Raw genomic sequence first — 23,129 nt, forward strand, 5'->3', positions numbered from 1 at the left:
ATTAGAACACTCAGCGCATCTCCACATGTGTAGGTCCCATTAGTTTTTATAAGCCAGGGGTGACCAAGATGGCTCCTGCCAGATCTACCAACAGTTCATGCTTTCCATGCCACATGTAGATCTCTGTAGAATGGGTTGGGTAGGAATGAATGCAGCACATTTGACTGTTACTGTGACTAACAACTATACCTATATCAAGCCGTTTGCCTATATAAATATCTATTGAATACTTACTAGAACACACTTGTTTGCAAATAAAAAAAAGTGCTCACCATCAATGTATTTCAATGTGATCAGAAATGTTGTCTACTGTCCCACAGATGGCAGCATTGTACAGCCAATGAGTCTCTTATCGGCCTCAATGGATAAAACCATGATTCTATGGAAACCAGATGAGGAGTCTGGAGTATGGCTAGAACAGGTCTGTAATACATTTTATTTTGTTCACAACACTGTACTTTATCATAAACCTCTTGACAAGTATTTTGTATGTGTTTGTTTGACCCAACTAAAAATTGTAAATGAAAAATAATTAGCTTGTGCAAATTGAACAATGAAATGTTATACCCTTTTGACTACTGTGCATATTTATTAACCCCAGTGAATTTTAATTGCCCAGATTAAGAAATACTAACTCTATGCTGCTTGTACTGAATGGATTTGCCTTTCTGTTTTGCATACACTAATAATAAAATGAGGTGTGTGTGTGCAAAGTACTTCTGAATAAGTTTTATAGCCATGGGATAAGAATACTCTGTGGATATGCAATTTAAGTGAACACGATCATATAGGGCCTTATTCTAGTTCACTCTTTCTGCTCTTTCTGACAAAATCCTTCTTAGATGGACAAAACCATGTGCACTGCAGGTGGGGCAGATGTTACTTGTGCAGAGGGAATTAGATTTGGGTGGGGTTTTACTTCAAAGTGAGATCTATATTGCAGTGTAAAAATAAAGCAGCCAGTATTTACCCTGCACAGGGTAAAAACAAAATAACTCACACAAATCTAATTCTCTCTGCACATTTTACATCTGCCCCCCTGCAGTGCACATGGTTTTGTCCATCTAAGAAGGATTTTGTCAGAAAGAGTGAACTACAATAAGGCCCATTGTCTTCCCATGACACACATATTTTGCCATTTATTCAGTTTTCATTAAATAAATTTGGTACTTTTTGAAAATTTGGTAATTTTTTATTACGTAACGATGTTATGTTTTAGTTTTAATACGCAATAATCGGTTTAAATACTTTCTACAATTACTTTAAGTTAGTTTTTTTTCCCTAAACATTCGTAATTCCATTTAAGTTTTTTGTAATATATCAACTTGATTGTACTGTACTTTCTTTACAAGCTTTTGAAATGTTTCTGGCCAGTATATCAAAACCTTTTTAGTGGAACAGTTTCTTCTAAATTTTTTGAGATGAGCCCTAGGGATGTTTTTATTGTGGTCAGTCTTACTATGGTAGTTATGACTATGAATTCATTGTAGTCAACATCCTTTGATAGCTATACGTAGTATAGGTTTTGGAACTTGCTGAAAGGGATCAAAACAGAAACTTATGATAAATAATGGTCATATTGAGAATATTTGATTATTTTTTTTTCTATTAAACTGAGTCACAGAATTGGAAATAATGACCATCTCTATCCCATATGAAAAATATATAAACCATCTGCCACACTGCTCCAGGTTTCATCTGAATTCTGCTACTTGTCATTCATCTATGAAGTCTCTTGGTGAACCATTTATTTATAGAAAATCACTAATAATGCAAAGTGTGTGTTATACAGTATATGCAGAAAACCCCCCACAAACAAGCCCTTTCTGTATTGGGTCAATTAAATACATTATATAAATAAATGATCCCATAAAACCATATTTTGTTTGTCTTTAGATTTTGAAGCTACTGTATTGGGAAGCAATTATAAATAAACCCATTGGTGTCTTTCAAGTATAATTTGTACATAAGATTATAAATCAGGCATGTCCAAACTATGGCCCTCCAGCTGTTGTACAACTACACATTCCAGCATACCTAGCCATCGTTTTAGCATTCCCTAATAGCAAAATTGTGGCAAGGCATGATGGGACACACAACAGCTGGAGGGCCATAGTTTGGACATGCCTGTTCTAAGTAATCATCGTTATCTTCAATTTAAGTTCCATACTCTTTTTGGTATAGGTTCCCAAGCTAAACAACAGAAGACAGGGTCACCTCTTCACTAAAAGTTCCTATACATACAACTGTATTTATTTAAAAATGGTTGGTTGTAATAATCCATGCATTATCAATCATAGGGGCAGATGTACTAACCAGCGTTAAGTGCAGAAATGCTGGGCATAACGGCTCTCCTAATCAGCTGGGGGTGGCGTAATACATTCGTCCGCAACGGATGCCCGCTTTTCCGCGTTATTCCGGGACCCGGGACCCGTTATTTTAAAAACGTTAGGGGCAGATTGATACATCTGCCCCATTATTTAAAAATAACTAAAAGATTGAATAGCAGAATTCTTATCAGCTTTCCCCCTAGCTAAATTTTCTTCATAAGCCTTCTACTAATCATTTTTTTATTTTAAATACTTCTCTGGAGTTCTACAAAGTATGGCTACCATAGCTCAGTGCGTGTTATTTGATAGCAAAGGTAGGAAAAGTAAAAGCAGGATGTCACACTCCACAGAGCAAAATAATAAAAGCATATTGGCTGTCATATACAGTAGGCCAGTTTCATAAATATCATCTCACAGCTATCAATATTTCATACAAAAGGCAGGAAAGTTGTCACAGAGAAAACATACAGATGGCGCCGGGCTCATCTTTCCAGGGGATGGCGATGGCGACGCCATTCGCCATTCCCTGCTCCGGCGCCATCTGTGTGTCGGAAGGGGACGCGCGCGCACGAGGTGTGCGCGCGCTTCCCCTTCCGACGGTGCTGCCGTCCTCGTCCGACGGGCGCCCGGTGCCCACACCGGGCGCCCGCACCCCCCCACAGCCGCTTCGGGTCCCCCCAGCCCCCCTCGAGCGGGAGGCGGACAGTATTGCGTCCGCCTCGCCCGCCGGCCGCCCGGATACTGAGACGCACGTGCGTGGGGGACGCACGCGCGTCTCAGTCAGATGGCGCGCCGTGCTGCTGGCGGATCGCCAGCGGCATGCTGCTGGCGATTCGCCAGCAAGCATAAGGCCTGCCCCATCTGTAGCTCATAGTTATGTAGCAATGCCTCTTTGCTCACTACATCATGCAACTGTGGTTGCCATGGTAGTCCTATACCGCTGAACAAACTCTGAAGAAAAAGTAATAATTTAATAGCATTCTGAAAGAATAAACTCAGGAGAAATTGCAGATAGGAGGTTTATTTTGTGAAGTATGTACTAATCCTTTAATGAAAATATATTGTTTAAGATAAATCACGTTTGGCCAAAATTTATTTCTTTTTGTTTTGGATGGAGTTAATATTTTGTTGCAGTAGAATATTTTATTATCTGCCGGTTTTCATTAAATAGCGGTTTCCCTAAAGCTTCATCTACTAATAGGTATTTATAATGTAGACGTACCTCCCAACTCTCCTGGTTTTTGCAGGACAGCCCTTCAAAGCAGACCTCGAAAGGGACGTTTTGTCCAAGAGTGGGTGTTTGTTTAGACAGGGGCAAATCAAAATGTGGATTATTTTGTCATCTTTTTGGTGTTCTAAATGTTTGACAGTATACAAACTATTCTAGTCCTAAGGTTATTAATTACCCAGTAACCGTCACTTAAGATTTCTGTGGTGTAACGTGAGGCAGACCCACCACTTGTCACTGCTTCCAGTACCAGACTACATGCAAGTAGAAACCATACACCAAACATACATTTTATATGTAAAGTTGTTAATTAAAAATAAAAACTTATACAAAGGGTCTACAGGTTATAGTGCTAAGGATTGCCCAAAAAGACAACCTCAGTAAAAATGCATAATAATCAGGTTTTCAGAACATCTAATGTAATTATGATTTCTCCTTCATACTTCATGGCAGCCATTACATTGGGTTCATCCCTCTCTCAATTAGGTAGTTTTTTCCCCTAGGACCAGACTCCTCCTTTTCCATATCCTATATAACTGAGCACCTCCCCTCTGACCATAGTCTTTTTTCCTGTCTCCTCTGTCTGTAACAGGTAGTTAGGTTAGCTATTTTAGGAGATAGATATATGACCTGGCAGTGAGGGGATGGCGGTGCCTTACTCTGTGTAGTGATCCGAGCCGGCGGCATGGATCTTTCTGCTCTAGACTATGGGTTGGCGGTGCCTAGAAACCCTAAGAAAAATGGCAGTACTGGATGTGCCGGATATTCTGTATGGAGGACTCACCACATATGTATGTCCGAGTAGCGGTGGCTGGACCCCAGTGGTGGTGTTGTCCGGAGCAGGGGGAGAGGCAGCTGCAGCATGTCCGGCGTGGTCACTAGTCCCGGCGTGTGTTTGTAGCTGCGCCGTGCGGCAAGCGCCGGAGGAAGTGACGCGCAACTTCCGGCGCGCATACACGCGGTCTGCGTTCCACAGCAGGCCGCGTGCATTTCAAATACCGGAAGGGCTGGTATTTATAGCGCCTGGCCGGTGTAACAGGCGCTGCTGTTTACTTACTCACAGTGTGTGTGGAGAAGTCAGCCAAGGAGGTGTACTGAGTACTAGCGCTGCACATTATGGAGGATGCCTCTCCCAAACCAAACGTACCGCTGCCAAGGTGAGTCCTCTGTGAGGACTGGTTCTTTACTTTTTGCTGAGGTTAGGAAAGATAGTTAGTATATTTCTTTTGTCGTTTTAGTGTGCCTGTGGTTGCAAAAAAGAAATCAGCTAAGAAGAGATTGGATAAGATATGCCCTGAATGTGACAAATCATTTACTGGGGAAAATGTGTTGTGTAGAAATTGTCTGCAGAAGAAAGAAGCTGCTTCTGTGTCTAACCAAATCTCTGAGCTTAGAGAATGGATGGAGAAGAATTTTGTATCAAAAAAGGAGTTTTCTAGCAGCAAGAGATCTAGTTCACAAACCAGTTTGGATCTGGATGATAATGGTGGATCAGTTATTTTGGGGTCTGATGATAATGCCTCAGGTGATTCCACTGCTGAGTCAGGGGAAGTCATTGAAGAGGAACGACTATTTGATTTAGGTTTAGTAGAAGTGGTGTTGAAGAACCTCTATAAAACTGAATTACAAACAACCAGTAAAGACAGAGTTGGACACGCTGTTTGAGGACAGATCAAGGAAGGTCAGGTGCTTCCCTGTCCATAAAGTTGTTAAAGACATATTAACTAAAGAATGGAGTAATGTAGACAAGGGAGTGGGTTCCTTTAAGAGGGTCGATAAAATGTTCCCTATTGAGGATGAGGACTTTTTGAAATGAAGTAACATCTCTAAGATAGATGCAGCCGTATCTGAAGTCACCACTCGTACAACCATACCATTGGAGGACGGTGCGTCCTTAAAAGACCCCATGGAGAAAAAAATGGAGAGTGCATTAAAGCGGTTACATATATCAACATCGGTGTTGATGAAGTCAGGTGTAGCCATAGCTTCCCTTTCCAGAGCATTAAGAATTTGGTGTGCAGCATTGCAGGATGACTTGCAGGACAGAGCATCTCGTGACCAGATGAGCAAGAATCTGGCGCAGATTCAGATGGTGGTAGATTACATCTGTAAGGAGTCATTAGATGTTTTGGATTTCTCTGCTAAGTCTCTAACTTCAGGGGTTGTGGCCAGAAGGGCCCTTTGGTTGAAATCTTGGGCGGCAGATTCGCACTCCAAGAATAAACTTGCAACACTTCCATATGAAGGTGCCGTTCTATTTGGAAGTAAACTCGACCTCATGATTCAGAGGAAGTCGGTGGCAAATCCGTGAGGTTGCCTCAAGATAAGAGAGGCAGGTTTCAGTCCTACTCCAACAGGCAGTCATACAGGCAAGCCAGATCATACAAAAGAGAGGCGAAAGCTCTGGCGCAAGTCAGAAACAGTGATGCCAGATGCCCCATGGAGCAGGTTCCAGTAGCAGGGAGGCTTCTGGAGTTTGCTCATATGTGGGAGCAAAGCATTTCAGACAAATGGGTGCTAGAGATAGTAACACAAGGTTACCGTTTGGAGTTTCTTTCAAGGCCAAGATTGGCAAAGTTTTTGAGTTCCAGAGTGCCTCTGCTAGAAACAGAAAAAGAGGTTTTAAAGTTAAGTTGGCAAGCACTTATCGACACAAATGCGGTAGAAGAAGTCCCAGAAATAGAAAGGGGACTAAGATATTACTCCCGTTTGTTTGTGATAAGCAAGGTGTCAGGTGGATTCAGAACTATCCTCGACTTGAGGAGTTTAAACGATCGCCTAAGAAAAAAGAAGTTTCACATGGAAACAACCAAATCGATTTTGATGGGGATCAGAAAAGACGATTATCTAGTGGCAATCGATTTAAAAGATGCATATTTTCACATCCCAATTTTTCCAGGCGACAGAGAATATCTGAGGTTCGCCTTAGAAGAAAAGCATTTTCAATTCACGTGCCTGCTGTTCGGCCTGACTTCATCCCCTCGAGTCTTCACGAAGGTTCTGGTGGTTCCAGTAGAAAGACTAAGAAGACAGAAGATTATGTTATGGGCGTATCTAGACGACATACTGATAGCAGCACGGTCCGAGGAAGAAAGTGTTATCGCACGAGATTACACCATCAAGTTTCTTCAAGATCACGGGTGGATGATCAATTTGGAGAAGAGCCGACTCATTCCTTCTCAGAGCATTCAATTTCTAGGTATCCTAGTGGACACAGTGTCTTTCTAAATATGCCTCTCAGAAAGAAGGTGCGAAAAAATCCAGCAGTTGATTACACTTATTTACAACGATCCCCACATATCCCTAAGAACTGCAATGAGTTTACTGGGGATGATGACCTCAGCAGTAACTCCTTGGGCGAGATGGAGGATGAGGCCACTGCAATGGTTCCTTCTAAGATTCTCCAAAAGCCACATGTCGTTGGATCATATAATAAAAATCCCAAATGCAGTAAGGTGGAGTTACGAACGTCTGAGAGAAAGAAAATGGGCACTAGAAAGTCCAACGTTCGTAGTAATAACTACAGATGCCAGCACCTCCGGTTGGGGGGCACACGGGTTGGGCAAATCGTGCCAAGGAAGGTGGTCGATGCTAGAAAAGGAATGGTCATCAAACCACAGAGAATTGAGGGCAGTGTGGCAGGCGATAAAATTTTTTGCAGAAGATATCAAAGAAACCCATCTTCGAGTGTTCTCAGACAACATCACAACGCTCTCTTATATCAACCGCCATGGGGGTACAAGAAGTCGGTGTTGCTAGACGAGGTGGAGAACATAATGTCTTGGGCCGAAGTAAATCTCCAGTCTATCTCAGCGTTGCACATTCCAGGAGAGGAAAACCAAATTGCTGACTTCTTGAGTCGCAGTACATTAGTTCCAGGCGAATGGGAACTAAAGCAGTCGGTTTTCCAGCTAATAGTAGAGCGCTCCGGCGTGCAAGAAATAGACCTCATGGCATCATCAGTCAACAAAAAAGTCCCTCGATTCTTCTCAAGGTACCAGACGCAGGGGTCGTGCGGGATCGATGCCCTGTCGCAGAAGTGGAACTATGCTCTAGCTTATGTGTTCCCGCCTTTTTCCCTCATTCACAGGGTACTGTGGAAAATCAGGACAGAGAGGTGTCAGGAGATAATAGTCCTACCGTTCTGGCCCCGTAGGGCTTGGTTCCCGATGCTGGAGAGTATGTCAGTGGCAAAGCCCCTGTTCCTGCCAGTTTCAGTGGATCTGCTGTCCCAGGGACCAGTCACATGTCAAGATCCTCAGAAATTGTCATTGACGGCGCGGAAATTGAGAGGCAACAGTTGAGTTGAAAACATTTGTCACCGGAGGTGATTGAAATACTTCTTCAGGCTAGGAAAAAGGTGTCATCCGATATTTACTACAGAGTCTGGAGAATCTTTGCCAAATGGTCCAAAGGAAAGTTTCAGTTTCCAAAGGCGAACATATCGCAGGTGCTGCAATTCCTATGTGACAGTTTCAACAAGGGGTTAGCAGGGTCTACACTGAAGGTGCACATATCAGCATTAAGTTTTTTGTTGGACCGAAAACTTGCTGATCACAGTCTGATAAGAAGGTTTTGTCAGGCTATCAAGAGGATTCGCCCGAGGATTCGATCTATGATTCCACAATGGGATCTTAATCTGGTCCTGAATGGACTCATGTCAGCACCATTTGAGCCATTAGATAGAGCAAATCTCAAATTTATGACATGGAAAGTAGCCTTCCTAGTGGCGATCACCTCGGCCAGAAGGGTCCAACTCCAAGCTTTATGTATACAGGATCAGTATCTGAAGATTTTTCAGGACAAAGTGGTCTTAAAGACTAAATATTCTTTTTTACCAAAAGTGGTGTCTTCTTTTCATTTAATTCAAGAGATTATATTACCTTGTTTCTATCCAAATCCGACAGATAAAAGAAGAAAAGTTACACACGTTGGACGTGGTCAGAGCCATTAAAATTTATTTGGACAGGTCTGCAGCTTTCAGACAGTCAGAAAATTTGTTTGTGATTCCGCAAGGGGCGAAGAAAGGATTCGTGCCGGCAAAACAAACAATTTCAAGATGGCTTAAAGATGTTATTTCCTTTTCCTACAGAAAAGTAGGACGTCCAGTCCCTGAGGGTATTAAAGCACACTCCACACGGGCAATGTCGGTATCATGGGCGAGAGAGGCGAATGTGTCAGCCAGAGAAATATGTCAGGCAGCCACGTGGTCGTCTCTACACACGTTTTCTAAGCATTACGCCCTGGATGTGGCAGAAGTGTGGTTTGGAGGTGAAGTCCTGAGGCAAGCTTTGGCTTGAGGTATTGTATAGCCCTCCCTACTGCTTTGGTACATCCCAATGTAATGGCTGCCATGAAGTATGAAGGAGAAAGCAAGGATTATACTTACGATAATACCTTTTCTTCGGAATACTTCATGGCAGCCTATATTTTTTTAGCCCTCCCTGTTTCTGTTTTTTTCCCTAGGATCTGGGCGGAGACATTCAAAAGACTATGGTCAGAGGGGAGGTGCTCAGTTATATAGGATATGGAAGAGGAGGAGTCTGGTCCTAGGAGAAAAAACTATCTGTCTAATTGAGCGAAAGAGAGGGATGAACCCAATGTAATGGCTGCCATGAAGTATTCCGAAGAAAAGGTATTATCGTAAGTATAATCCTTGCTTTCCTTCTCCACTCTTTTATATAGTTGTTGGCTTGTTGAATAAGTCATCCTCTAGTGCAGTAAACTAGGCTTTAGTTCATTTCAAGGATAAAAACACTGTAAGCCATCAATGGATATAGAATATGTCCCTAAGGGGGCAACACTTAATTCTTCCATTTGGAATGTTTCAGTCTGCTGCCTGCTTGAATATATTGTGCAGTCATGTCTGAGCAAACATACAAGGACAGTTGTTTCATTTCTGTTGGATTCCATTTCAGTCTGCTTTCAGGCTATCTGTTGTAAAAAATAGGAATCCGTTGCAAACCAGGCAGCATTAGTTCATGGTGTATAATGATGGTGCATTGTATGCATGTTTATCTGTTTATAGGCATTCATTTTGAGTGCTGTAAGCCATTTTCTCAGATTTTTCCTATAGGCAATGCTGTTCTGACAGAGCACTGGAGAACGAAAATACTTTAACAGTATTGAAATTGCTAGCTATTAGTTCTTTCAAACTTAATTTCTGTCTGATGACATTCTAATGCTCTGGGCACATGGTATTACAGCTTTGAATACAGTTATTTTATTGTATTGTCAGGTTTTACATTTGGGGTTTTACTATAAATCCTGACACTGTACTGAGCAAAAGATGTAGAGGGACATTTCTAAAGACCCTCTTATACCCTTTTCACGTAGCACAAATAACTCTGGTCCAAACTGGGTTGTTGTGGGGTTGTTGTGCAGTGTGAAAGGTCCTTCTAAAAATAACAGGTCCAGCAACCCGGCATTCCGGTCTGGGTTAAAAGGAGGGTTAATCTTGGGTTGGACCCGGGTTGCTGCGAAGTGCGAACAGATAAACTGGGTTGAACGACAGGGAGGAGGCAGCATCTGCTCCAAGCGCTGCCTACTCCCCCACCCCACTGATGACATGCCGCTGATTCGACCCGCCCCCTGATGAAGGTGGAGACCCGGCTCATTGCCGGGTAACTGTGGGAAACCTTGCATAGGCAAATGCTGGGTCGCTCCCGAGATCGATCAGTGTCACAATCCTAGGTGCGACCCGGCATTTGCTTGTTTTTAAGTGGATTATTAGATAAGGTTAATAACTTTTTCGCTGCTTCCAAACATTTGTCCTGCCCCTATCTAGGGAAAAACCTGTTTGTTTTGAAAACGACTATGTATTTATTTACTCTGTACTTTAAATATTCATCTTTTTGTGAGATGTAAAAAGAAGCTGCCACAATTTGCAATGCACTCCCTCCCCCCCCCCCCGTCTTTTGCATCACCAGATGAAAAATTAGTTTCAGTTATAAATAGAAATAGAACACATAACATTAGTCTCTCATACCTAGAGATGTGAGCAGGACTATTTTTGCTGGTTTTAGACCTTATTCATCACTAAGTTGTGTGGGTTGGCCGTGACTGGTTTGTTTTCTTTTAGGAAATTGACTGAAAGCCTAAATTGTGTCATTTGGGCCTTTTTTGTCACTAGAGTATCATTTAACCTCAGTGATTTCCAGTAAATCTTGACCACCTCACAGCTCAGTTGTTTTGATCCACTTAAGGCCAAAGGCTGCTGCAAGCTGAATGGTTATGAAATGACAGAGTAGGGGCATAAACACACAGATAACAAATATGGTCACACAGAATTGGCAGAAATGAAAAGTGGTTCAAGATTAAATAGTTTTTTTAGCTCTATTACCCACCATAAGTTTGAATATTATAATGACATTCAAAGTTTAACAAACCAAGCACTTCAGGGACAGGGGCTGAAACTTTTGTACAGGCAAGAAAAAGGCAGGCAAAGTACCCCTCACCAGCGCTTCAATAAAGTATATAAGCAAAGATCAAATACTTCCCTTTTCCTATTGTTTCAGGGAGATTTTTCAGGAGTTAACATGCGGTTGTATCATATGTGAAAAAAGGATATGGGCATAGCATAATACCGTTTTAATGACACATATAATTCTAAAACACTTTAAAAGCAAATCCACATCTATATAAAAATTACAAACAAGCAAGATGTTGCACACAAAACATAGAATATGTCTCCGATGGTAGAATAAAACAGCCAAAATACTTTTACCGGAGATGGTGGAACTGAGTGTTAAAAAACAGTTCATATAGGGATTGTTATGCAGAGTAGCAGCCCGGGCAGCCTGTATCCGAAAGCAATCCCACGGTGCAGTAATTGGCAGTCTATTCTCCCATCAGGGTCATCAGGGTTGCGCCAACGCGTTTCGACCAGCGTCTGGTCTTTATCAAGGCTCCTGGATGATTTGTGTGCTGTGTCCAGTGTGGCTTTAAATCACGAAAAAAACAAGCCCAAATCCGCTTGTTTCAAGCTGACTTGGCAACTATGAGTAGAGCGTGAGCTGATGCTGCTGGGTGCTGGCTGCTGCTGGAGAAACGGGCGTGGAACTTGGCGGGATAATGGTCATTAAACATACGTCACCACGAGTGACAGTGCGACCAGCAAAAAAAACCCTGAAACTTTCGTGGCTGAAGTGCTTGGTTTGTTTTTGCCCCTGCAAAACAAGCTACCAATGGGCTTAAGACATCTATGCTAACCGCTCTGTGGTTGCATATATGTCATCCCTACCATTCTCACACTCCATCAATGTGTGCATAATCCACTCACAATACTGTTTAATTCCCTCTGGAATCCCACCATTATGAAAGTATCTGTACTTTGATGTAATTGGTTGTGGATTTGGTATTTCTTTTCCTCACTGATAAGGTTCCTGGCATACTGAAAACTGCGTACACGTAATGCAAACTTTGTACGAGGGCCTTCACATTACCTTTTTACAATACTCAAATGGACTAACCGAAAAACGCATAGGGATGTGTCCCCATCTTTCCTCTGTGGACATGATCATCATTGTGTATGACTTTCTCTATAAAAGTGTATATATATATTTTTTTTACTTAAGTGTTTATTGTAAAAAAAAAAAATGGTACTTGTGGAGTATCACGGCTCCCACGATGGCCATCGCACATGAAAAAAAATTGCATGCGATCGCATGCGATTTGATCAAATGCGATCGCATGCGTTTTTTAACAGAAAAGCATCCAAATGCATTGAAATTAGTAACAAACATGTTCAATGGCCCCCAAATGTCATTTTTGAGGCTGTACCACCCCCACTATCAACGCGAACCCGAAGCGTGGCGAGCGGCGGCGGTACGCGTCCTACGACCTTTTCATACCCCCACTATCCACGTCGGCGTGGAGTTGAGAATAGAAAGTGTGGCGAGCCACCGAGCCCGAAGCGTGGCGAGCGGACACGGATACCTTCACAGGTATACGCGTCCCCTCGCGGGCTTCATAGGTGTCCGCGTCCCCTCGCGGAGCTCGCTGCGCTTGCCACGCTTCGGGCTCGGTGGCTCGCTGTGCTCGCCACACTTTCTATTCTCAACTCCACGCCAACGTGGATAGTGGGGGTATGAAAAGGTCGTAGGACGCGTACCGCCGCCCCTCGCGGGCTCGCTGCGCTCGCCACGCTTCGGGTTTGCGTTAAAAGTGGGGGTGGTACAGCCTCAAAAATGACATTTGGGGGCCATTGAACATGTTTGATACTAATTTCAATGCATTTGGATGCTTTTCTGTTAAAAAACACATGCGATCGCATGCGATTTTGTATAAAACCTGTAAAAAACTGCAAAAATCGCATGCCACTATATATGTACCAAAGAAATATATGACTTTTACATTAGACCCTTTGAATCAATATAAATATACATGCATTGAAAAACTTCTTTATATGATCTGTAACAGTATTATAATAAACACTAAAGGGGGAAAGAGGGGAGAAAAAAAATTGATGGGGAAATAAAAACAAGTCTAAATTACAAATATAAGAAACCATCAATCACATGCTTCCGAACTTCAGACTGATAAAAGTCCATGGTAATACAGAGTTCACTTTGTAAGGGGTAGAGAACACTGCCAATATGAGAAATGTTCTCAAAAGCAATATTAATCCTCAAAGGTAACAATCAGAGGATTTTTAGAGGTAGAAGGAAAAATAACTCAATTTCACCAGGGCCGGCGCCACCACTAGGCAAATCTAGGCATTTGCCTAGGGCGCCGGTCACTGGAGGGCGGCATTTCGCCGCCCCTTCCCCCCCCCCCCCCCCCCCGTGCCGCGGGGGTACCTGTCCTGCGGCTGTGTATATAAAGCTTGCGGTGGCGGCAGCGGGGGGTCCCTGCAGTCAAGAAATAACGAGCGCTATCCGCCTGGCTACACGGAAGCGCTTCTGATGTGGAAACACTGGCCGCACGCTGATTGGCTGAGATTCAGCCAATCAGCGTGCTCCGTGCGGCCAGTGTTTTCAAAACAGAAGCGCTTCCGCGTAGCCAGGCGGATAGTGCTCGTTATTTCTTGACTGCAGGGACCCCCCGCTGCCGCCGCAAGCTTTATATACACAGCCGTAGGACAGGTACACCCCCCCCCCCCGGCACCGGGGCGCCCCCACCCCGACTCCCCTGGGGCGCCTTGCACCGGCCCTGAATTTCACTATGGTTAAACTAAATTCAAAACACTGCAAAGAATAACGGGAGGGATTCACCTGTAATTTGTTTAATTAGATCAAGGGCCTCAATCTATATATTTTGTTTGTGTCCCAAAATGAAGACACTACGGATTAAGGAACGGCAAGGTTTCAAACAAATTTTGTGTGGCTTCATGGTGGTGTGTTAGACATTGGCCAGTATTCAATGGCCGGGGCTCGTGGGTGGCAGCGAATACTGTGTTGGATTCGCTGCGCTTTCGCCGTGATTCTCCCTGCTGGGAGATTCGCCGGCAGCCGCCCTTCCACTGTATTCAATGCGTCAGGGGCTCTCCGCCCCTGACAGCGAAAATTACCCCCCATGGCGAATTGTTCTCCCCTGCTTCTGTGGCTACACTGCCACTGCAGGGGATGGAGCGGAGTCACGGCGGGGGATCACACTAATGCCGCCGGGAGCCTGAGCACGGGTCCAGCAGCAGCATCAGTAGCAGACCTCGGGCTCCAGCGCTGACATCTGCTATCATCGCGCTGGGGCTGCTGGAGGTCTGCTACTGCTGCTGGAGCCGTCTCTCCCTACTGATAGCTGCTGAGGCAGAGGCAGGTCAGTGTCCCGCCTGTTGCCCTTCTGGATCGGGGAGCAGAGCGGGCGCTGTGTCGGGGGTGTCCCAGGCTGCTGAGCGGCATCTTCCTCCAGGCGCCCCCCCTTTCCCCTCCACAGAGGTCTGCACTTTAATGAACAGGCTGCCGGAGAACTATTGCAGGGGGGTGGTATTGTACCCCAGCTCTGCTGCATGGGCTCCCGATACCTGTGCGCACAGGACCAGGCAGACTCCAGTCATCCATCCGCGGTGTCAGTGCAGGTCCCCGGCTGCCCATGTGTCTATATTATTATTTTATCTCATTCCGCCCGGCTGCCTGGCTGTCTGTGTCCCGGCTCTCTCCCCTCCTACTCACGCTGCTGCTGCTGGGGCTGTACGAGGCAGGGGAAGGAGAGATGCAGGGGAGGGAGAGCGGCGGCTGTTTCACGCTGGCAGGACAGAGGGGAGGATATCGGTGGATACAACATTACAGCTGCAGGACTTCCAGATGTCCCTGGTCTCTCATCTCAGGAGGCTCAGTATGGACCCGAGCTGACAGGGAACAAGGAATGGATGCGGGTGTCTGTGGTACCTGGGAGAGTTAGCGGGCTATTTCTCTACAGCTGTGGTAGAACTAAAAGTAGCAGCATGCCTTTACCAGTGGGATTTCTGCTGGGGCTGCAGGAGCTAGGCTTTCTGCCTGCATTACACGGCCCCCTCACTGCAGTGTCAGGAGTGCATATGTTGCCTTCCATTGTCAGCTGATGGCACCCACATCCCTACCCGAACTACCCCCCCCCCCCTCCCCCAGCGCTGCTCAGCTGGCTGTCAGTTTGGTGAGGGGGGGAACAAAATAAAATAAGGAGGTGCTTGTAATGTGGAAAAAAGCAAGACCCTTCAAATAAAATGGAAACTTTATTTTTTTACATTAAAAAAAGAAAAGATAACATTTATTTTCCAAGTACACATAACTATTCTCCATAAAAAGATGACGAATGCAAAATGGAGAATCATGACGAAAATCAATGGAGAAAGCAGTTCTCCATTTCAGCATTGATACACTGTCGGCGAATTCCACAAAAAAACCCATTGAAAATCACAGGCGAATTGTGGAGAATCATTTACGGCGAATCGGCAGACATTCGCTGTTCATTTGTGGCGAATTGCCTCCATTGAATATGGCGAATTGTTTTTTCTAACAGAAAATTCGCCGTTAACCCAGCGAATTGCCAGATTCACTGAAAAAAACGGTGAATCTGAGGCATTGAATACTGGCCATTGTGTGCTAATTTGAACAGCATTTCCAAATGATTAATGCATCTGGACAGTTTAAAAAATGTAAAAATACTTTATTCCTTTCATCCTTTGTCATTTGGATGTTCAATGCTGATTTCCAACTATCTTGAGGGCAGGGCCGGTGCAAGCCCTGTCGCCATTAGAAGAGGAGAATATAGACAGAATAAAGGGTGGTGGAGAAGGTAGAGGTTGTGAAGGAGGTGTTTTTGTCAGAATCCAGCGTCTAATATGAAGGTAATTTATAAACCTATTATGCTGGAATGAAATAATGCGATTTTTTTATTTGCTGAAAAGATTTAAGAACTGAGGAATCAGATAAATGATGCATCTAATTTTATTAAGCAGAAGCTGCATGTGCATTCTATTCCCTCTGTTTTGCAAAAAAAGATGCACTTTAATGAGAACAATTGCTAAAATGATGCTTGGTGCTATTGAGCTACAGTATTTTTAAATTTTTCTGTGAGAATTTGTGCCCATTTATTCTGTAGAGCATTTGTGAGGTTGAGCACTGATGCTGGAGGAGAAGGCCTGATTTACAATATCTGGATCAGTTCCAAAGTTGAAATGGGGTTGAGGTCAGAGCTCTGTGCACGCCAGTCAAGTTCTTCCCCACAAACTCCACAAACCATGTTTTTATAGTCCTTGCTTAGTGCACTGGGACAGTTATGTTGGAATAGAAAGGCCTTCCTGAAACTGTTGGCACAAAGTTGGCAGCATAGCATTGTTCAAAATATATTGGTATGCTAAACATTAAGATTGCCCTTCACTAGAGATAAGAGGCCTATCCCAAACTCTGAAAAACAACACCATGCGATTATCCCTCCTCCACCAAACTTCACAATTAGCATAATGCAGTCAGGCAGGCAAAGTTCTCCCGGAATCCGCCAAACACCAGACTCACCCACCTGACTGCCAAATAGATAAGCATGATTCGTCATTGCACGGAACACATTCCAGTGTTGGTGTGCTTTACACCGCTCCATCTGACGCTTGGCATTAGACTTGGTAATATGAGACTTGCATGCAACTGCATGGCCATTGTAGAATAGAATCAGAATAGAATCAACTTTTTTGGCCTTATGTATGCTTGCGCACACAAGGATTTTTTTTTTGTAGATTACAGTGCAGCATCAAGCAGGGTTGAAAAGGGGGGGGACATAACCTATATTACTTAAAGACATTACATGCATTCCATTTCTAGCTACTACTATGGTGGTCCGGTCGCTAAGTAGGGACACGTTGTTTGGCTGTTGATATTGGGTTTGCATTCGCTTTGATTGGATTTTTCAGGTGATGGACGGCTAACGGAAAGAAACTTCTTGCGGATATGGACATTTTGATGGGGATGGACCTGAATGGTCTTCCGGATGGTAGGATGTCGAACAGGTTGTGACTGGGATGCAGCTTGTCCTTCGCGATCTTCTCAGCGCTTTTCCTTACCCTGGATGAGAACCGATACCTTATCGGGGGGGGGGGGGGGTCGGTCCCTATGATCCTTTCCGCAGTCTTCACTACCCTCTGCAGTTTTTGTTTGTCGTTCTCGCTTGCGCCACCGTACCAGATTGTGATCGAGGAACATAAGACAGACTCCACAATGGCGGTACGCACAGCAGCTCCTGTGGGATGTTGAATTTCCTATGTTGCCTCAGGAAGAACAGGCGCTGTTGGGCCTTTTTGATGTTTGTGGTTATGTTTAATCCCCATCTTCGGTCGCTGGACATGGTTGTCCCTAGGAATTTGAAGGATTCAACCCGCGACAACACTGCGTTGACTAGTGCATTTGTTTTTTTCCTGTAGTAGACCACCATCTTAACTATTTTGGTGGGTTTTAGATCGAGGTTGTTGCTGCTGCACCACTGTGTCAACTTCTCCACTGCACACCTGTACACGGTCTCGTCACCATCCTTGATTAGGCCGATGATATCGGTGTCATCTGCGAATTTGATTATTTTCACTGACTGTTCAGCTGAGGTGCAGTCATTCGTGTAGAGAGCGAAGAGCAGAGGGGAGAGTACGCATCCTTGGGGGCTCCAGTACTGATTGTTCGTGTGCTGGACGAGAAGGCACCGGCTTTGACCCCCTGTTCCCTTGCCGTTAGAAAGTCAACTATCCATGAGCATGTTGATCCTGGGTAACCCATCCATTCCATTAAGCTCCCACTGCACAATTTTTGTGCTTACGGTACATTAATCACAATGCAATTTTGGAACTCTTCAAATAGATACTGCATGGCTAATGCTTGATTTTATGCATCCGTAGCAATGAGTCTGATTGAAACACCTGAATTCAATAATTAGCAGGTGTGGCTAAATACTTTTTGTCCATGTAGTGTTTTTATGTAGTGCACACATATTCCACAGCTCTTTACATAGAATTTCCGGCCATTCTCATCGGTCCCTTCCCCAGTGGAGATTCAAATCTACATTCCCTACCACGTGTACACATGCAATCGAACACATGACATGCAATCGAACACATGACATGCAATCGAACATACTGTCAGGCAGTTATGCTAGTCATTACTCCATCTTTACTACCCATAAGTTACAGCTTTTTTTTTTGTAGTTAGAACAAAAAAGGCATTTTTTTTGTGGCATTTTGTTTATTATTCTATTGTATTCTGAAAAAACAGCATTAGGTTACCAGTTCACTGATGCTGCGAATGCCTAAGATCCCATCGGACACAATTTGTTGCTTTGAAGAAAAGGCAAAATTTGTCTTTCAGCAAGAAAACATTTCTGCTCTTCTTTTTGTTGTTGTTGTATTCACAGTATATGTGATAGAGAGGAGGGCTGAGGATGAAATATTGTTTTATTAAGCCCGTACTATAGTAATGACACAAGCTATTACTATATGTATTCCTAGACTTATGGTATAAAATGCGTTTGGCCTTTTATATTAGGTTGTGCACTTCAAATCAACCAGGTAATTTCTGTAATTTAAGGAGCTCATATATGGTGCAACATTACAAAAGCAGCTAATTCGCTCTGGCTGGCCACATATTTCAACATATGACTTAAAAAACTAATAATATTCTTTGTTTAGGATGTGTCCATTGTTGATTGTAACAGAAGTCACTTGACCATCTGCAGTAATGACGCCTTCAGACAATGCAAATTTGCTTGATACCAAACAGAAGTATCTTTGAAATTTAGCCAGTTGCGCTCATGGCAATAAGGTCGCTAAGTAAGCAGCCTCTGCATAGACCCATTTACTGCTTATACTGTAGTTCAAAGCACAGTTGCTGACTGGACACCCTGACGTTTCAGGTTCATTATCTAGTTTAAGAATACTGAAATATTCAGCCACCAGTGCCCTGTTGGAACAGCATTGTCTATAGCAGGCATGTCCAACGTTGGCCCTCCAGATGTTTTGAAACTACACATACCAGCATGCTTTGCAATAGTTTAAGCATTCTCTAATGGCAAAACTGTGGCAAAGCATGCTGGGATGTGTAGTTTCACAACATCTGGAGGGCCAACGTTGGACATGCCTGGTCTATAGGATACCAGATAAAATGGCTTGTATCATTACTGAACACCTGTTATTACATTTTATTTACAAAGGTGCCACAAGTGGTTTGCAGTGCTGTACATTCAGCACACATTAGAACAATACAGGGTAAACATTAAAGTAACTGGAAAACTAAAACAGAGCACAGGTACGAATACGCAGTAGACAATATAGCGGAGATGTAGGGAAGCAAAATAATTATCTGCGCAATACCAGGGGCGGCGGGTTGTTGAGAGTAGAGATGAGCAATTACAAGTGAGAAGAGTTGCGTTTATAGAAGGTAGCTGAGTAGAAGTTCTATGTAAGCTCAGTTGCTGATTGGATACCTTGTCTTTTCAGCTTTATTGTCTATGTAAATATTATCAAAGCATGATTTTGCCCTATTTGCCTATCTTTTACCAAATTTTAGTCCCTGTTTTACCAGCTGAGTGAAAGTGGTTCACCCCCCCCCCCCCCCCCCCCAGCAGCAGGTATAGCAAGGGCCTGCACAACGGTTTGTGATTGTGTGAAATTAGTGATTGTGTAGAATTTGGGTACTTTAGTTTCATTAGTTTGTGTTGTGAAATTGAAGGTTACTTAATTTTTAAATAATTTCATTTCAGGTTTCTGTTGTACTAAAAGTAAGTTAAATTCTAAAATATTTCTGCTCCCTTTAAAATAAAGGTCCGTGTTGGAGAAGTTGGAGGCAACACTTTAGGATTTTATGGCTGTCAGTTTAGCCCTGAGAAATCTATGATTCTCGCGCATGCATTTCATGGAGCCCTGCACATGTGGAGCCGAAATCCAACCAGACATGTAAGTCACACACAATCCATACAATATTTTCTGTAGTAGAACTTGTTTCATGACTCCCCATTAAAATACTATAACCCACACAATTATAAAGGAACTTCTTTTAAGTCTCCATTTAAGACACATCGTTAATAGTGTCATAATAATTTGATAATGTTCAAGCACTGCTACCTTTTTACCACTTGCGTGCATTATATGTGTGAGTATTTGTATTTCGTAAATGTGTACTATATGCGTGTGACATTTTAAAGTTTTGCTTTCTTCCACTGAGTGTATTATTTTGTCTAGGTGTATATTTTTTTGCTTTGCTTCGGCCTGTACCTTATTTTTACTGTGTACACTTTTTTTACATCTTTGGGTTATTTCAGGAATCATTTGAGCAGGGGGACTATATCAATGTGTCATTCCTCTTGCATACTTATAGAGAAAACGTGGTTTACAGTTTAATTATACTGACCTGTTTCCTGTATTTGGAACTTATGATAAAATTGATATACTTTTAAAATAATAACGTATTGTGATTAATAATGTTGCAGCACCAAGGAAGAAGAATGGCACCAGTGTAGCCGTGTTCCGTCTTATGTCTTTAAATAGTAAAGAGCTACAATCCAGGCTACCCTAGGTGTCTTAAATGACACTGATTTGCTACTTGGGCTATATGTATTCTGTTTAATATGTGTAAGTATGAGTCATGACATTAGAAGCATGGTAAAATCCCTGCCAAAGAGCTCCTAATTAGTCATTAAAACTGTAAGACAAAGGAACGTTTCAGCCTCCCCTCTCCACTAGTGATTTATTCTATGCTACGATGATCTTCCTTTTGTGGGTACGCTATGCTAATCAGTGCAGGGCAGATGGCAATCAGAATTGCAGCACATTAGAGCTGATTGCAGCAGAAGTCCAACTGGCACTTCCTTATTTTATTTATAAAACTTATGAGCTGCCTGCTGGTGAGGCGACATGGTGCTGATCTACAGACTGCCTCAGTTCATTTCATTATGTATGCCTTGCACCTTACAGCATGCTGTTTGTCCATGATAAGTAAAAGGCTCAAAACTATCCACATGAGACGGCCATGTTTTTGTTCCCAGCTTTCTAAATGGTTATTGCTGTAAGCTGATCACTGTTTAAATAGAAAAAAAGGCATATATATTCTAATATGTGTCATTTATTTGTGTCTTGTGTAATGGTAGAAACAGGTGTTTTCAGTGTAAGAGCGTGTGTGGCTTACGGTTTGTGCAAATCTCAGCAGTTGTACATATGGGTTTGGGTTTATAGTGTGCAGATGAGCATAATACAGTATTAATGTTTTGGAGGGTAATTGCAAAGATTTAATAACAGTACAGCCAGTAATGCATTAGTGTCTGCACTAACAGAACTTGTGGTTATGTTGACTGAAATGTTAGCAGACATGACTTGTATAGTGTTCTGCCCAGAATGGCCTTGAATGCTTTTATAGAGTTTTGTCAAATAATGGACAAGATATCGTATTTACTCAGCAATTGTTACATTTACCTCTATCAAGTGCCAAAGATAATGGCAAACAACGTGTTCTGAGCATCCGATGCATATCTTTTGCACACAATGCTCTGCTCCTGGACTTCCCTCTTAATGCTTGATTGCCGTCACCTTTGTTGAAACGCCCTTCTCATCAATTATCTTGTTCACAGGTTCTTAAAGTCGATCCTCAGGACCCCACATGGGGCATGTTTTGCAGGTCTCCTCACAGAATCAAGTGATATAATTAGCTCCACCTGTGGATCTTTTAAAATGTGTCAGTCAGTAATGTGTGCACCTGTTTGGTGACCTGGAAAACTGTGTGGGGTCCTGAGGACCAAGTTTGAGAACCACTGGTCTATTTCAATACAGGTGATGGCATTCCTACATTAAGAGGAAAGGCCAGGAGCAGAGCATTTTGTACCTAGTGAAATGGGCTATATTGGAGGACATGCTGATGCAGATCATAGTTTTTAAGATGGGCTTAAGTGCATTAGGTTTGGTAAACCTGAATGAAATTTATGCTGAAATGTGTATACGTTTTATCTTGTTTGAGTATTACTTATGTTATCTTAGCTTCTCCATACATGCAGTAAATAGGAAGGAACCTTCCATCTTACCTGAATCTGAGAGCCACAAAGCAATGCATAGCTACTTTTCCATAGTGTATTGCAAGTTGCACTTATCTTTGACAAAGCAACATATGAGCAAGCTACCAAAGAGCCTTGTTGGTAGCTATGGGTGAACTGTGGGCTCAGCAGTTAACAGGTTTAATCCCCATTTATATTGTGTACATATGTTGGTTGATGCGAAATGGACACCCCACGTAAAGCATCATCAGCTACTTACTAGATAGTAACAAAACAGAAAGTGGTATCGATAAACATTTCAAAATTGATACTGAAGCTGTTATATAGTGGCATGTGGTAAATGTTGTAAAGTGCATTAGACTATTTGACAATGTTACATATTTGTTTTATTTTTATTTTTTCATTAGGATGAGTGGATGCCCATGGTTGTCATTTCTGGGCATTTCAACAGTGTGAATGGTCTGAGGTGGGATCCTGATGGAGAATTTATAATAACAGTTGGCACAGACCAAACTACCAGGCTCTTTGCTCCTTGGAAAACCAACAATAAATCACAGGTATTTGTTAAAGACCAGATGTACATTTGTAAGGATCTTCCACATTATGAGTAGAATTTCACTATTTTTAGTACTTTCATGACCTCAAAGACAAGGAGCATGAGTCAGAACCAAGCATTTATTGGTGGGCAGTAGGTATACAAATACATTTAGTTCACAATTTTGCAGTTTCATTTAAAAAGAAAACACGGTTTTGGCATTTTGCGTAATTGTATTTGGAGGGTTGGGAGTAAGCAGACAAGCCGCCACTTGACTGAAAGTCTGAGTTGAGTATCTTATTCTGTTGCGATATTTAAGTATTTTTTTCGGTAACCATGCTTTTTGTTCAATACAGCTTAAACTCTAGTTTAATACAGCTTTTGTAAAATTATTTCTTTGTGTTTATGTAAAAAATTCTGAAAAAGAGATTAAAGTCTAAATTTGGAGGACAAAAACTAGTTTGTATCGTTTCTGTACATATTGGGTCTAATTCAGACTTGATCACAGCATAACTATGGCCCTGGCTCTGGCCTGCTCGGTAAGCTGTAAACATCACAGCTTAATAATTATAATACAATAATACATTACCAGGGAAGTCCAGGAGCAGGGCATTTT

General features: G+C 42.8%; 1 protein-coding gene across 1 annotated transcript in view; it reads left to right on the forward strand.

Annotated features, from left to right (window-relative positions):
• The window catches only part of ELP2 (elongator acetyltransferase complex subunit 2), a 159,478-nt gene that overhangs the window by 67,810 nt on the left and 68,539 nt on the right, over window positions 1-23,129 (forward strand). The window contains exons 10-12 of the mRNA XM_083188429.1: window positions 321-421; window positions 19,763-19,894; window positions 22,386-22,535. Of these exons, the coding sequence (XP_083044555.1) occupies window positions 321-421; window positions 19,763-19,894; window positions 22,386-22,535 (383 nt within the window). The remainder of the gene's footprint in view (window positions 1-320; window positions 422-19,762; window positions 19,895-22,385; window positions 22,536-23,129) is intronic.

Source organism: Crinia signifera, chromosome 5 (assembly GCF_055691185.1).
Source record: "Crinia signifera chromosome 5, ASM5569118v1, whole genome shotgun sequence".
NCBI lineage: Eukaryota > Metazoa > Chordata > Amphibia > Anura > Myobatrachidae > Crinia > Crinia signifera.